Below are 16,124 nucleotides of genomic sequence, written 5' to 3' on the forward strand. Positions count from 1 at the left end.
CTTATTCCCAAATAAACATTGTCAAGATTGTTAAATAAATAGAACTAGTACAACTTACAAGCAAGGTACTAACTTTAAAAGTTTGAAAACTAGGATTACAGCTACAGACGACCATTATGCAACTACAATATAACTCAGGTCATTCATAATACTAGGCAAATTAAATGATTAATCAACACATTTAGACTCCAACACCATCACCAATGCCTTCACTCCCTTGAGGAAACACTACATTGTCGTACAACAGCGCTGCGATGGTTGCACCAAGCAAGGGACCAACCCAGTAAACTGCTTGATTCTTGAAACTACCTGCAACCAGTGCTGCCCCAAACGAGTAAGCCGGGTTCATAGATCCACCAGTAAAAGGACCAGACGCCAACACATTTGCCCCTGCAATAAACCCGATTGCCATCGGGCCAATGGCTGTCATAGAACCACGCCTTGGATCTGCGGCTGCATAGAACGTGTAAACCAGGGCAAATGTCATCACGCCTTCCAGGATCGCTGCTCCGAATCCAGTCATCTCAACAGGTATTATACCTTGCATAGGAACATGCTGCCATGACCAACACAACCATAAGGCCATCATCATCATTACATCAAATTACTTTCTTACAAAGGGCTGTGTAAGTGATTTTCAAACCTGTCCTACTGTTGTAACTTTCAGAACCAGGCAAGCCATGACAGAGCCAAGCATCTGCGAAATCCAGTAAAACATCGCCATTGGAATACTAATATGCCCTCCAATCGCCCTCCCAAAGGTCACAGCCGGATTCACATGGCCGCCAGAGACGCCGACTGAAACATAAACCGCGACAACCAAGGAGAAAGCGGTTGCTACTGCACTGCCAACTAAACCAGACGGTTGTGATGCAGCATTTCCCAGCAACTTCTCTGCAATTAAAACAATAATCACAAAAAATTAATCATCATCATCAGTGTAAGAAATGACATGCATGGCATGGGGACTCACTCGAAGACATTGCAGATCCAACAGCGGCGAAAACGAAAATGAAAGTAGAGATGAACTCCGCAAGATATGATCTAAGAGCATTGCGAGTGACAGAATGCTCCAAACGGCTTTTCAGAGATGCCATTGTATTACACAAATAACAACAATGTTACTTGTTCAAATTCTCTAGGGAAAATAGGATGATTTGTTTGTTAAATGAATCCGGCAGAAGATGAAAATAAAATCTCTAGCAAATTTGGAAGTTACATGGATATTTATATATGGAAGTTGAGGTTGTTTCGGTTTAAAATTTTCGAAAAGTAACTGCTATGTTTCAAGGGCGCCATTTCTACATGGGTGTGGGCTTGCAGTTGTGACAGTTATCCTATGCTTCCCAAAGTTTGCGTATAACTTTCTGGACTCTGGTGAACTGAAGGCCCAAGTACAGCCCAATAACCAATCAACAATAGATATTTGGTCCAGCAAAATGCTGTCCAAAATCCAAATATACGGTAATTTTTTGATTATTCGTTTATAAAATCGAAATCCATTAACACACCAATAATGCTATCAAAACTTGATGGAATCAATTAAACATATATTTGGTCATTAATTTGATTAATAAAGTTATAAACTACTGCTATATAAATAAAATTCACAGAATTATTTTATTTGTTAGAACTAATTATTTATTTTAATTTGTAACTATCATATAAAAAGTAGAAAGGTAAACAAGTTTTCTTATATAATAATAAATAAATTATATTAATAATTGAAGAATCTTAATTTTTATATATATATATATATATTAAATAAATTGTTTTTATACTAATAAAATAATTAATGGAGTCAAGAGGCGTGTGAGTGATTCCATTCGATCAATAAAATTAAAATAACAAAAATTATTACACACACTTCCCAGCTGCTTATCACTGTCACTCTCGCAGGGAGAGATCTACCACCGTCAGCGTTTCGCATCTCCTACAGCCAATCTTCTCTCTGTCTCCACATATACATACATGTATGTATCTCTACGTCTATTCAATTACTCAATTTTTCTATATTTTTCTTATATTGCTTAATTTGATTAGCTCATTATAACAGATCTTATGTTTTTTTATATATATTTATATTCTGCATCTATATATTCAGATTTTGACTTGTTATACAGCTCAACAATTGTGTTGCTGGTTTGTGATATTGTGGATCAATTGTGATCATTTCAATTTTAGGTTTGTTTTTGGTGTAGCTGCCGTGTTTCGGGCTATTAGGACTTGCTAAATTGTTGTGTTTGATTAACTTGGTGAAAAAAATTTAAAATGCTATATCGTCGAGACGAATATTTATAAGAGGAGTAATGAGAGATCATGGCAGACTGTATTGTATATTATGGCGATTTTCCATAGGTTTAGCAGGACTAGTTGAAGCTTTGAAAGGTCTTCGATAATAGGCCTCACTATTTTAAAAGTCTTTTCTAATTAAAACACATTTAACATTTTAATTATTCTGATTATTATAAAAACCTGTTCTAATTGAAAAAACATGCTCCTATTTTAATATAAAACATTGAAGTACAAATAATAATATGATAGTATACTTTAAAAGTAAAAACCTAGACTAGTTGTAACACCCAGTCCCGCATCGAGGAGTGTGGAGACTTTAGTTTAGTTCTTAAGCATAATAACTACTACCAATTGCACCAACAAATCATGATCTATTGGAGCGCTATGTGGGCCAGTGTATTTCGGCACCCTAGTTGTCACAAGAAAAGTGCTAGCTCTTGATGTAAGTTCTCTAGTTTGGAATTGATACAATCACGCTGAGTATAAGGCTCCTTGTTCGGGATCTTGTGTACTGCTATTAATTTATGCTCTGGCAGGGAAGATTTCAGGCCATCGTGGTGGCTTCTAGTACAAGACCACTTTCATTTTTTCAAAAAAATTGTTTTGTTATTTTGTGTCAATATTGTCCTTGTACATAGAGTTGGCGTTAAATAATTTATTTTTCAGATTTAGATGTCCGGCGATGTGGAAAACCCTAAAGGTGAAGCCCAGAAAGTTTCAGTTTCTTCTTCCCTTGTCATTGAGCCCCAAACAACATGGTATAGTAGCTTTCTCCAGCATGTATCAGTTTATGGTATAGCTGCTGGATATTGCCTGTCAGCATCATTGCTCTCCATCATCAACAAATGGGCTGTTATGAAATTTCCTTACCCTGGAGCATTGACTGCCTTGCAGTACTTCACAAGTGCAGCTGGCGTCTTTGTTTTAGGTTCCCTTAAGATATTGGAGCATGATAAGCTTGATCTACTGACAATGTGGCGATTCCTACCAGCAGCATTTATTTTCTATCTCTCTCTCTTTACAAACAGTGAGCTTCTTCTCCATGCCAATGTCGATACCTTCATTGTCTTCCGTTCAGCAGTTCCAATTTTTGTAGCGATAGGAGAGACCCTTTACTTGCACCAGCCGTGGCCTTCAATGAAGACATGGTTCTCATTAGCCACGATCTTTGGTGGTAGTGTTCTATATGTCCTAACCGATTACCAATTTACTCTCATGGCTTATAGTTGGGCACTGGCTTACCTGATAAGCATGTCCATAGATTTTGTTTACATTAAGCATGTGGTTATGACTATTGGTTTAAACACATGGGGCCTTGTGTTGTACAACAATCTTGAGGCTCTGCTATTGTTTCCACTCGAGCTACTTGTAATGGGGGAGTTAAAGAAGATAAAACATGAAATAACTGATGAGTCAGATTGGTATTCCTTTCAAGTGGTTTTGCCTGTAGGACTGTCATGTTTGTTTGGTTTAGCTATCTCCTTCTTTGGTTTTTCTTGTCGGAAGGCAATTTCTGCAACTGGATTTACCGTTCTTGGGATAGTGAACAAACTTTTGACAGTAGTTATAAATCTTGTTATCTGGGATAAACATTCGACATTTGTGGGGACAATAGGGCTTTTGATTTGCATGTCGGGTGGTGTTATGTATCAGCAGTTCAGTAGCACTAAGCCTAAGGCTGCAAAAGATGTAGAGGTTCAAGAGAGCAAGGAGGAACAACAAAAGCTCCTTGAAATGCAAAGCAGCTCGGAAAACACAGGCAATGAGAAGCAAGATACAGATTCAAGAGAGGAAAAATGATAACATAATTTTACAGTTGAATTGCATTCTTTTGTTGCTAATCTATAGATCACAATACCAGTGTTATGTCTGGAAAGTCTTGTCATATACATCAAACAGAAACAATGTGAATGAAGCCTGGATTGCATATGAGAATGTGTGAGGTTGGTACTCAGGTAAGAGGTGAAAGGATAGCCTTACTCTTGTTCAGTGACCAGTGGGCACCAGGCTGCTGCTCATATCATATTTGATATACTTCTTCATCCTTGTGTAGGCATAGTTTACTGAAATGTTTTGTTGATAACTCAGATTCTAAATATGATTAGTGATGTAGGAACTGTATCTGGTTTTTTTCTGTTCTCTGGATCATATCTGTATGGTTAGCTGGAATGATATGAACCAGGGTAAGTAAAATACTCCAGTTTCAGTATACACACTATCCTTAAATCTTAAATTTATATTCGATTGTAATTCGTATATTAACTGTAGTTTTTTCCTTGTTTATATATTGAAAGAATGCCCAAACATTGATTGTAGAATTTATTTGTTTTTATCTAGTTCTTCAGTTAATATGGAAGTGAATTGGAAAGACAATTGTGGAGATGTAGTAGTCTCGTATCCAGAGCTCCCGTCACGGAGAGAAATGTGTGCATGTGAAGTGGAACGGAGTATGCACTCTTCTTGTGAGAAATAATAATACTAACAATAATAATAGTATATGAACATCCAATGTATGTGGCATGTCAATTGCTTGTCTTTGTGTGCGATCAGATAAAATTTCTCATTCACGGTTAACTCTAACAATGGGAGTGCAAGTGCTATTGTGTTTGAACTAGTTTAAGGTATAGAGTTGCAAAGATTCAATGTATACATAAAGGGTACTAGTCTGGAGAGGGTCCTGGTTCTCGGCACTGTGTATGTTGGGATCTTTTATAAAACATATATTGTTGTTTTGTGTTGGTGTTGGATAAATAACTCAGTGATCAGGAATAACATTTTTTTAACATGTTTAATATTTTTTAGACGGGTAGAAGTCCACTGTTTTTTAACCACGGGATAGATAAAATATTCATTTTGATCTTGTAGCTAAAAAAAATTGTTGAACGAACAAATAATCATTTTACCTCGTTCTACACACAGTAGTCTAAGAACACAAAACACATTAAAAAAATATATATTATAATCTTGATCAATAAATATATCCCACGGTCAAATTACTGTATATTGTATAAAAGATCCCTAGCATACACTTGTTGGAAAAGATGGTCCTAAAAACACAAAATATCTAGAAGGTGTAATTATGAGATGACCAACATTCAGATAGCTAGTCGGGTCATGAGATGACAACTAAATGGTCACCGACCACGTTATAATTCCTAATTGAATTTTAAAAAATAGAAAAGCTATATTTATTACATGCTTATGTTTTCTGATGAGTGTAATGTTTTATTTTTTAATTAAATGTCATTGTTTTCATTATATATATATCTATATAATTCTTAAAGCATGAGTCATTTTTTAAGGCTGCTTTGGTAATTTCACTTTCTCTTGGATCAACCCATTAAGCTTCGGATCGACCCGGCAGCTTTCTCATTCAACTTAACACTATGAAAGAATATTCCGGGTTTTTTTATTAAATACAGATGATGATCCGAAGTTTATCAAATCATTATGTTCTATTAAATATTTGGTTATTGTAATGATATTAATGAAAAATCTATTCCGTTATAAAATCAATACAGAATCTATTCCATTATAGATATTTATCACGTATATTCTCTTAGTATCAATTTCAATATAGGCAATAATTATAGCATTATATAATTTTAGTAATGTAACTAAATTATGAATACATATGTATTCCCTAATTGATGTATTACTTTAAGGTTAATTATTTCTTAACATATTTATCAATTTTTATTAAGGACGGGGGGAAACTCTATCATCAGCATATTCACCTTAATTTTATAATTGAGGAATGGATGGAAGCTCTGTAATCTGCATAATCAGGTTAAGTTAATAATTATATATATTTCTAAATACAAAGATTTATATAGTCTGCGTCGTTATAATTTCTGTTGCGTGATTTTATTTTTTCAATCCACATTTGTATATATTATTTTTAACATCTACAACGTACTGTTCGCTAATAACAAAACTCGAGTATTTTGACTCTTACGTACGTTGCTTTCATAACTTATATCTCATATCATACTGTTTGTTAATAAAAATGTATAGGTTAACTCGATAAAAAAAACAAAAAACATACACGTTTGCGTAGCACGAGACAAAATGCTAATAAACATTTAAAATTCTATAATATAAAACTCATAATAAATAATTTGACTGCGCTGATTACCCGCCAGATTTGGGGTTAATCACGACATAAAGTATAGATTAAGTTTTTTTTTTTAAAAGCAAAGTATAGATTAAGTCGATAAAAATCAAAGAATCAATACCCGTGTGCGTAGCACGGGCAAAAAAGCTAGTAATTCTTAAAGCATGAGTCATTTTTTAAGGCTGCTTTGGTAATTTCACTTTCTCTTGGATCAACCCATTAAGCTTCGGATCGACCCGGCAGCTTTCTCATTCAACTTAACACTATGAAAGAATATTCCGGGTTTTTATGCGACCCACCCGATTTCCACTGGGCATGCAGCAAGTTCCTGCCATATCAGGAACGTGGCATTTATTGCTGTTCCATTGATCAAGCCACTCATTGAGCTTTTTGGATCTCATAGCATCTTCCAACCATATGAGAGTTTGAAAAAGTCATTGAATTCGGTTCCTCCAATCATGACACTCATTACTACGTCTAATTGATTTCAAATTCAAACATGATAATTAATCATAACAAATCCGTGCTTATTTATCTAAATCAATCTCTTCCTCCTCCATTATGCTCTCTGCTATTTTTTATTTAAAATTCGAAATTCTTATTATCTACTTGCATCTGTAATCATTTGATCATTTTTTTCTCTCTCGATTTGTAGAGTGTATGGTAGTAACATTTATTTTATATTGCAGTGATAACGGTGGTCGTGTTTTTTTAGCATGAAGACGGATTCAACGTCGTCAACAGGTTTTGCAATCCTTTCTATGATAATGTTGTAGTATCGAAATCCTCGATTATAATCGTAAAATTTTGTTTCTGCAGGTGTGAAAGAAATGTACATGGATCGTGGTAAAAGTGTTGAGACAATTTCCAAGAATCAAAAAAAAGCACATACATCAGGTAATTGATTTCCGCACTAGAGTAAAGTTTTCATACGCATTCATTTTCAAGATACAATACTCTTGGTCTTGGTTCCTCAAAAGTCTTGGACGCGATCGTATTGTCGTTAACGTCTTCATGTAGAATCATTAGTGTGATATACAACAATTTGTAATAAGTTTGTGTCTGTTGTTAATTAATAGGTATTCTCATGTGGGGAGCTCATATGATTCACCTAATATTGGATTAAGGTAGTTATTGGGTGAAAGTTTGGAAAGCTGGAGAGGCCTTTTTTGAAAGTATACGACCTCCACATATGGGATTGTGGCTTAGCATTGGTGTGTGTTCTATTTTTTTGTATTTTTGTTCCAGTTTTTAAGTTTTTTATATTGTATAGATGACATGATATTTTGTAATTAATTTTTTTGACATTATTTTTGCATAATTTTCTTTCGTATTGATAGTGATTATGATGCATATATGTCCACTAATGCATTTATTGATCCTTTTTTATGATTGAGTTTTCCTTGCAGCTGCTGAAAAGAGATAATTCGTCCAGGCCACTATCGGATGCTCACCGTGTGAAGATTTATATTCACTTTTTCTCAACATCTGATCAAGGCTTTTTGTTTACTTCTTATTGCGTGTCATTGTATTTTGACAAGAGACACCGAGAATGAATATGACCCAATTTCCGTCCAGATACATGAATCTAGCCCACTATAACTCATATGTGTATAAGGAAATGTAGTCAAAATATATTTGATTTTCGATGATTTTGGCATTAATTCTTTTTTGTATAATATGTAGTGGTTTCCATATTCACTATACTCAATTTTCAAATCTAGACCTTTTGTTATAATTTCAAATTAATGGAGTACTTTTTCACTTCACAATTTTAGCTCTCGATAAGAAAGTTTTTATATATTAGATTTTTAAATATTCGGATACATAGATCTAGACTGTTATAGCTCATATGCAAATAGGGAAGTCAAACTTTATTTGATTTTCATTGATGTTGACATTAATTACTAAAATACCATTTACATTTAATGTTTGTGGTTTCCACGTTCATTATATTTAAATTTTCAAATCAAGACTGTTTGTTATAATTTCAAATTAATAGAGTTTTTTTTCACTCCATAATTTTAGATCTTGATAAAAAAGTTTTTATATATTTGACCTTTTAAATTTTTGGATACATGAGTCTATCATGCTATAACCCATATGTAAATAAGGAAAAATAGTCGAATTTTATTTTATTTAACTGATTTTGGCCGTTATTATTACAATCCTTTTTTGTATAATATATATTGGTTTCCATATTCAATACATTTAATTTTCAAATCAAGACTTTTGATATTTTTATATATTAATTATTATTTTTGAATATTTTCTGATACACGGATATAGACTGCTATAATTCATAGCAAAAAAGGAAACGTAGTCAAACATAATTTGATTTCCACTTTTTTTAGCATTTAATATTACAAAACTTTTTCGTATAATTTGTGCAGTTTTCATATTTACTATATTCAATTTTCAGATGGACTTTTTGTTTTAATTTCCGATTAATGGAGTATTTTTTTTTCACTTCACAATTTTAACTCTTGATAAAGAAGTTTCTATATATTAGACTTTTAAAATTTTCAGATACATGAATCTAGCCTGCTATAACTTATATGTAAATAAGGAAAAATAGTCAAATTTTATTTGATTTTCAATAATTTTGGCATTTATTATTACAATCCATTTTTGTATAAAATGTGGTGGTATACATATACACTATATTTAATTTTCAAATCAAAACTTTTTGTTATAAATTCAAATTAATGGAGTCTTTTCTCATTCCATAATTTCAGCTCTTGATATACAAGGAAGTATTCATACACTCGGTTTTACAAATTTTCGATACATGAATCTGGACTGTAATAGGAAGTCAAACTTCATTTGATTTCCACAGATTTTGACATTTATTACTACAACAATACTTTTTCGTTTAATTTATACAGTTTTCATGTTCATTACATTCAATTTCCAGATCAAGAATTTTTATTATAATTTCATTATTAATAGAGCATTTTTTTTTCATACCTGTATCATACCTATGTGTGTAGCACGAGCCAAAATGCTTAAATAATTTTTATGTGGTAATAAATGAGCATATTTTTATTTAAATAAATTAACAATAAAATTTTTACATGCGGTTTATGATAATTTTTTGTTATTCTATTCAAGATACGAGGTGTTGCTATTAGGCGACAACGAGAAATTCTAATTATATAGTCATTACTATTTTCATGTCTTTTATAAATATTTTTGAAAAAAAATTATTTTTTAATTATTTTAACTATAAAATTAATGATTTAATAATAGATCTATAAACTTATAAATTTTTATTCCAAACATAAATTATTATTATTATATTAAAATTTGGTTATATTAATGATACTGATGAAAAATCTGTTCCGTTATAAAATCGATACAGAATCTATTCCATTATTGATATTTATGACGTATATATTCTTATTGGCAATTTCTAATATAGACGATAATTGTAGCATATAATTTTGGTAATGTAACTCAATTATGACTACATATGTATTTCTTTTTTTTTTTTAAATCACACATGTATTTCTTTATTGATTATTCCTTCAAGGTTAATTATTTTTTAACATGTTTATTAATTTTTACTAAGGACGGGAGGAAACTCTATCATCAGCATATTCACTTTGATTAATGATACTAATGAAAAATCTATTACGTTGTCTTTCATAACTTATATCTCATATCATACTGTTTTTTAATAAAAAAATATATAGCTTAACTGGAAAAAAAAACAAAAAAAATCCTATTTGTGTACGTAGCACGGGCTAAAATGCTATGAGCATTTTTTTATTTGAATTAAAATTTGATAGATGAGCATCGTTTTATTCAAATAACTTAACAATAAAATTCTTTGCATACAGTTTATTATTATTTTTTGCTATTTTATTTAAGGCATGAGGCATCGCCGTTAGGCGACGCCGAGAAACTTTAATTATATAATCATTACTATTTTCATGTTTTTTTATAAATATTTTAGATAAAAATTACTTAATATTTTTTTATTATTTTAACTATACAAATAATGATTTAATAATACATCCATAAACTTATAGATTTTTATTCCAAACATGAAATACTATTATTATATCAAATATTTGATTATATTAATGATATTAATGAAAAATATATCCCGTTATAAATATTTATCAATTTTTATTAAGGACGGGAGGAAACTCTATCAGCAGCATATTCACCATAATTTTATAATTAAGGAATGGAAGGAAGCTTTATAACTTGCATAATTGGGTTAAGTTTATTGTTATTTATGTTTCAAAATACAAAAATTTATATAGTTCGCGTCGTTATAATTTCTGTTGTGTGACTTTATTTTTTTCATTCGACATTCGTATATATTACCTTTAACATCTACAGCGTATTGATCGCCAATAACATAACTCGGGTATTTTGACTGTTACCTACGCTGCCTTCCTGAACTTATATCTCATATCATACCGTTTGTCAATAAAAAAATGTATAGTTTAACTACATAAAAAAATCAAAAAATCATACCCGTGTGCATAGCACGGGCCAAAATGCTATGAACATATTTTTATTGAAATAAAAATTTGATAAAAGAGCATATTTTTATTTAAATAACTTGACAATAAAAAATTTTACATACGGTGTACTATAATTTTTTGTTATTTTATTTAAGATTCGAGGAGTCGCCGTTAGGCGACGCCGAGAAATTTTAATTCTATAGTCGTTATTATTTTGGTGTCTTTTATAAATATTTTAGAAAATAATACCTGATATTTTTGATTATTTAACAATACAGATAATGATTTGATAATAGATCCATAAAGTTATAAATTTTTATTCCAAACATGAAATATTATTATTATATTAAATATTTGATTACATTAATGATACTAATTAAAAATCTATTCCGTTATAAAATCAATACAGAATCTATTCCATTATAAATATTTATCACGTATATCTTTTTATTATCAATTTTCAATATAAGCAATAATCGTAGCATATAATTGTAGTAATCTAACTGAATGATGACTACATATGTATTTCTTTATTGATGTATTACCTTAAGGTTATTTATTTTTTAATCTATTTATCAATTTTTATTAAGGAAGGGAGGAAACTCTATCATTTGCATATTCATCTTAATTTTATAATTAAGGTATGGATGGAAGCTTTATGATACGCATAATCAGGTTAAGTTTATAATCATTTATGTTTCTAAACACAAAGATTTATATCGTCCGCGTCATTATAATTTTTGTTGCGTGATTTTATTTTTTTTCAATCGACATTCGTATATATTATGCTTAACATCTACAACGCACTGATCGTCAATAACATAACTCGAGTATTTTGACTCTTACATACGTTGTCTTTCATAACTTATATCTTATATCATATTGTTTATCAATAAAAAATGTATAGTTTAACTAGACTAAAAAACAAAAAATTATATCCGTGTGCGTAGCACGGGCCAAAATGCTACGAGTATATTTTTATTTAAATAAAAATTTCATAAATGAGCATATTTTCATTTAAATAACTTCACAATAAAAATTTTACATATAGTTTATTATATTTTTTGTTATTTTATTTAACATTCGAGGCGTCGCTTTTAGACGACACCGAGAAATTTTAATTATACAATCATTACTATTTTCATATCTTTTATAAATATTTTGGAACATATTACCTAATATTTTTGATTATTTAACTATACAAATAATGATTCGATAATAGATCCATGAAATTATAAATTTTTATTCCAAACATGAATTATTATTATTATATTAAATATTTATTTATATTAATGACAATAATTAAAAATCTATTCTGGTATAAAATCAATACAGAATCTATTTCATTATAGATGTTTATCGCGTATATCTCTTCTTATTATCAATTTTCATTACAGGCAATAATCGTAGCATATAATTTTAGTAATGTAACTGAATTATGACTACATATGTATTCCTTTATTGATGTATTACCTTAAGGTTAATTATTTTTTAACTTATTTATCAATTTTTATTAAGGAAGGGAGAATACTCTATCATTTGCATATTCACCTTAATTTTATAATGAAGTATGGATGGAAGAATTATAATACGCATAATCAGGTTAAGTGTTTATAATTATTTATGTTCTAAATACAAAGATTTATATAGTCCGCGTCCTCATAATTTCTGTTGCATGAGTTTATTTTTTTTCCAATCGATATTTGTATATATTATCTTTAACATCTACAACCAACTGATCGTCAATAACATAACTCGAGTATTTTGACTCTTACATACGTTGCCTTTCATAACTTATATCCCATATTATACTGTTTGTTAATAAAAAATGTATAGTTCAACTAGATAAAAAAACAAAAAATCATACTCGTGCGCGTAGCAAGGGCCAAAATGCTACGAGTATATTTTTATTTAAATAAATTTTTCATAAATGAGCAAATTTTCATTTAAATAACTTAACAATAAAATTTTTACATATAATTTATTATATTTTTTGTTATTTTATTTAAGATTCGAGGCATCGCCAAGAAATTTTAATTTTATAGTCATTACTATTTTTATGTTTTCTATAAATATTTTAGAAACAATTACCGAATATTTTTTTATTATTTTAACTATACAAATAATGATTTGATCATAGATCCATGAAGATTTAAATTTTTATTCCAAACACGAAATATTATTACATTAAATATTTGGTTATTATATTAATGATACTAATGAAAAATCTATTCCGTTATAAAATCAATGCAGAATCTATTCCATTGTAGATATTTATGATGTATATCCTCTTATTATCAATTTTCAATAGGCAATAATTATAGCATATGTATAGTTTTAGTAATGTAACTGAATTATGACTACATATGTATTCCTTTATTGATGTATTACTTTAAGACTAATTATTTCTCAACATATTCACCTTAATTCTATAATTAAGGAATGGATGGAAGTTTTATAATACGCATAATCAGGTTAAGTTTATAATTATTTATGTTTCTAAATTCAAAGATTTATATAGTCCGTGTCGTCATAATTTCCGTTGTGTGATTTTTTTTTTAAATTGACATTCGTATATATTATTTTTAACATTTGCAACGTATTGATCGTCAATAACATAACTCGAGTATTTTGAATGTTACATACGTTAGTTTTCATAACTTATATCTCATATCATACTGTTTGTTAATAAAAAATTTATGGTTTAACTAGATAAAAAAAAAATCATACCCGTGTGCGTAGCACGGGCGAAAATGCTACATGTATATTTTTATTTAAATAAATTTTTCATAAATTAGAAAATTTTCATTTAAATAACTAAACAATAAAATTTTTACATATAGTTTATTATAGTTTTTGTTGTTTTATTTAAGATTCGAGGCGTCGCCATTAGGCGACGCTGAGAAATTTTAATTATATAGTCATTACTATTTTTCATATCTTTTATAAATGTTTTAGAAACAATTATCGAATATTTTTTTATTATTTTAACTATACAAATAATGATTTGATCATAGATTCATGAATATATAAATTTTTATTCCAAACATGAAATATTATTATTATATTAAATATTTGGTTATTGTAATGATATTAATGAAAAATCTATTCCGTTATAAAATCAATACAGAATCTATTCCATTATAGATATTTATCACGTATATTCTCTTAGTATCAATTTCAATATAGGCAATAATTATAGCATTATATAATTTTAGTAATGTAACTAAATTATGAATACATATGTATTCCCTAATTGATGTATTACTTTAAGGTTAATTATTTCTTAACATATTTATCAATTTTTATTAAGGACGGGGGGAAACTCTATCATCAGCATATTCACCTTAATTTTATAATTGAGGAATGGATGGAAGCTCTGTAATCTGCATAATCAGGTTAAGTTAATAATTATATATATTTCTAAATACAAAGATTTATATAGTCTGCGTCGTTATAATTTCTGTTGCGTGATTTTATTTTTTCAATCAACATTTGTATATATTATTTTTAACATCTACAACGTACTGTTCGCTAATAACAAAACTCGAGTATTTTGACTCTTACGTACGTTGCTTTCATAACTTATATCTCATATCATACTGTTTGTTAATAAAAATGTATAGGTTAACTCGATAAAAAAAACAAAAAACATACACGTTTGCGTAGCACGAGACAAAATGCTAATAAACATTTAAAATTCTATAATATAAAACTCATAATAAATAATTTGACTGCGCTGATTACCCGCCAGATTTGGGGTTAATCACGACATAAAGTATAGATTAAGTTTTTTTTTTTAAAAGCAAAGTATAGATTAAGTCGATAAAAATCAAAGAATCAATACCCGTGTGCGTAGCACGGGCAAAAAAGCTAGTTTTCATATAATGTTTGAATACCATGCAAAACATTTATAATAGCTAATTAAAAGAGTAGTGCCACTTTCGGAAGACGATTTCTTCAATAATAACAAGTCTATCAAATGTGTGTCCATAAATTGTTTTCATGTTCTGCTACTCGCATAATGTGGTTGCCGTTACCTTCGATGTGTTTCACGACGATCTTCTTCGAAACTTACATCCCACAGATGTTCTGCAAATGATTATTTTGCATTGGTTGTTCTAAAAAATAAAAAGATTACTTGTTTACGCTCGATTTTGATGGACACAAACCTCAACTCATTGCGTTATATAGAGTGCTTTGACTTATTGCATCACTGTTTGCACTTGTTCTGCTTTACTGTTTATATCTCGAAAAATTTTGGACTTAATTTGGGGGAGAAAGTTTAGGATATCAGTCGACTTGTAACGTGAATTAAATGTCGTATATTACGTGATTTTTGTTTTACAGGTGTACGGTTGATACGAGTACAATACACGGGAAATTATCTAGTAATTATAAAGTTATGAAAAAATGATCATATGTCTTTCAAATCTCCGTCCATTATTGTTTTAATATAAGATCGTAAGATATGATCTTCAACTCCTCTAGATGACTTAGTCTCCAAAAAGCCCAATAAACATCTAAATAGGGTGATTTGGTTTAATATGTTGATTAATAAAGGAAACGGCCGTTTTTGTGTTAAAAAAGTCGAGAATAAAATATCAATCAACTTTTAAATTTGGGAGGTCGAAGAGAAACATTAAACAATTTCTAGATTCGCCGAATTTATTAATACGTTTTTAACTAGGAGTTTGATCAATTCAAAGATCAACCAAATATAAGAAAATGTCAACCAATTATTAGATTGATCAAATCTACGAGTACTGTATTGATTTGGAATTTTGATTGATCAATATGATACGTCCATAGGAGAATATGATGAAATAATAGAACATAATCAATAAACTAAGTGATTGGAGTATACGTAAACTCGTTAACATTTAATGTAAAAGACGTCACATGCATATTCGTGTGACGTTTTTCTTCATATTAAATACGGTTTATCTTATTTCATAGTATAATTTTCCATTCAATATTCATCAGCTGTTTTTGTTTTATATCTGATTTGAATACGAATGAAGAACTCACTTCGATATTAATAATGTAATTATATATTATAATGATAATATAATTTTTTCCCGTCATAAATCACTCTTTCTAACCTTTTTTTTTTGAAACCACTCTTTCTAATTTTAAATAATTATCTTTTAAAATATGTCAGTATATAAAAACACAGTTAGATTTTAAATATTGAAATTACGGAAACCATTAAGTTTAAAATATGA

The 16,124-nt window shown here is 29.5% G+C and overlaps 2 protein-coding genes across 2 annotated transcripts; one reads left to right on the top strand and one right to left on the bottom strand.

Annotated features, from left to right (window-relative positions):
* Positions 1-56: 56 nt before the first annotated feature.
* Positions 57-1,173, bottom strand: LOC108227491 (probable aquaporin TIP5-1). Its single transcript, XM_017402652.2, has 3 exons — positions 974-1,173; positions 644-894; positions 57-556 (listed from the first exon to the last, which is right to left on the bottom strand). Exons 1-3 carry the CDS (start codon positions 1,095-1,097, stop codon positions 182-184), a joined length of 750 nt encoding a protein of 249 aa, XP_017258141.1. The 5' UTR covers positions 1,098-1,173; the 3' UTR covers positions 57-181.
* Positions 1,174-1,813: 640 nt separating this feature from the next.
* Positions 1,814-4,613, top strand: LOC108224705 (GDP-mannose transporter GONST3). The gene is made up of 2 exons (XM_017399400.2): positions 1,814-1,973; positions 2,962-4,613. Exon 2 carries the CDS (start codon positions 2,968-2,970, stop codon positions 4,093-4,095), a length of 1,128 nt encoding a protein of 375 aa, XP_017254889.1. The 5' UTR covers positions 1,814-1,973; positions 2,962-2,967; the 3' UTR covers positions 4,096-4,613.
* Positions 4,614-16,124: the final 11,511 nt, after the last annotated feature.

The sequence above is a fragment of the Daucus carota genome, chromosome 6, assembly GCF_001625215.2.
Source record: "Daucus carota subsp. sativus chromosome 6, DH1 v3.0, whole genome shotgun sequence".
Lineage (NCBI taxonomy): Eukaryota > Viridiplantae > Streptophyta > Magnoliopsida > Apiales > Apiaceae > Daucus > Daucus carota.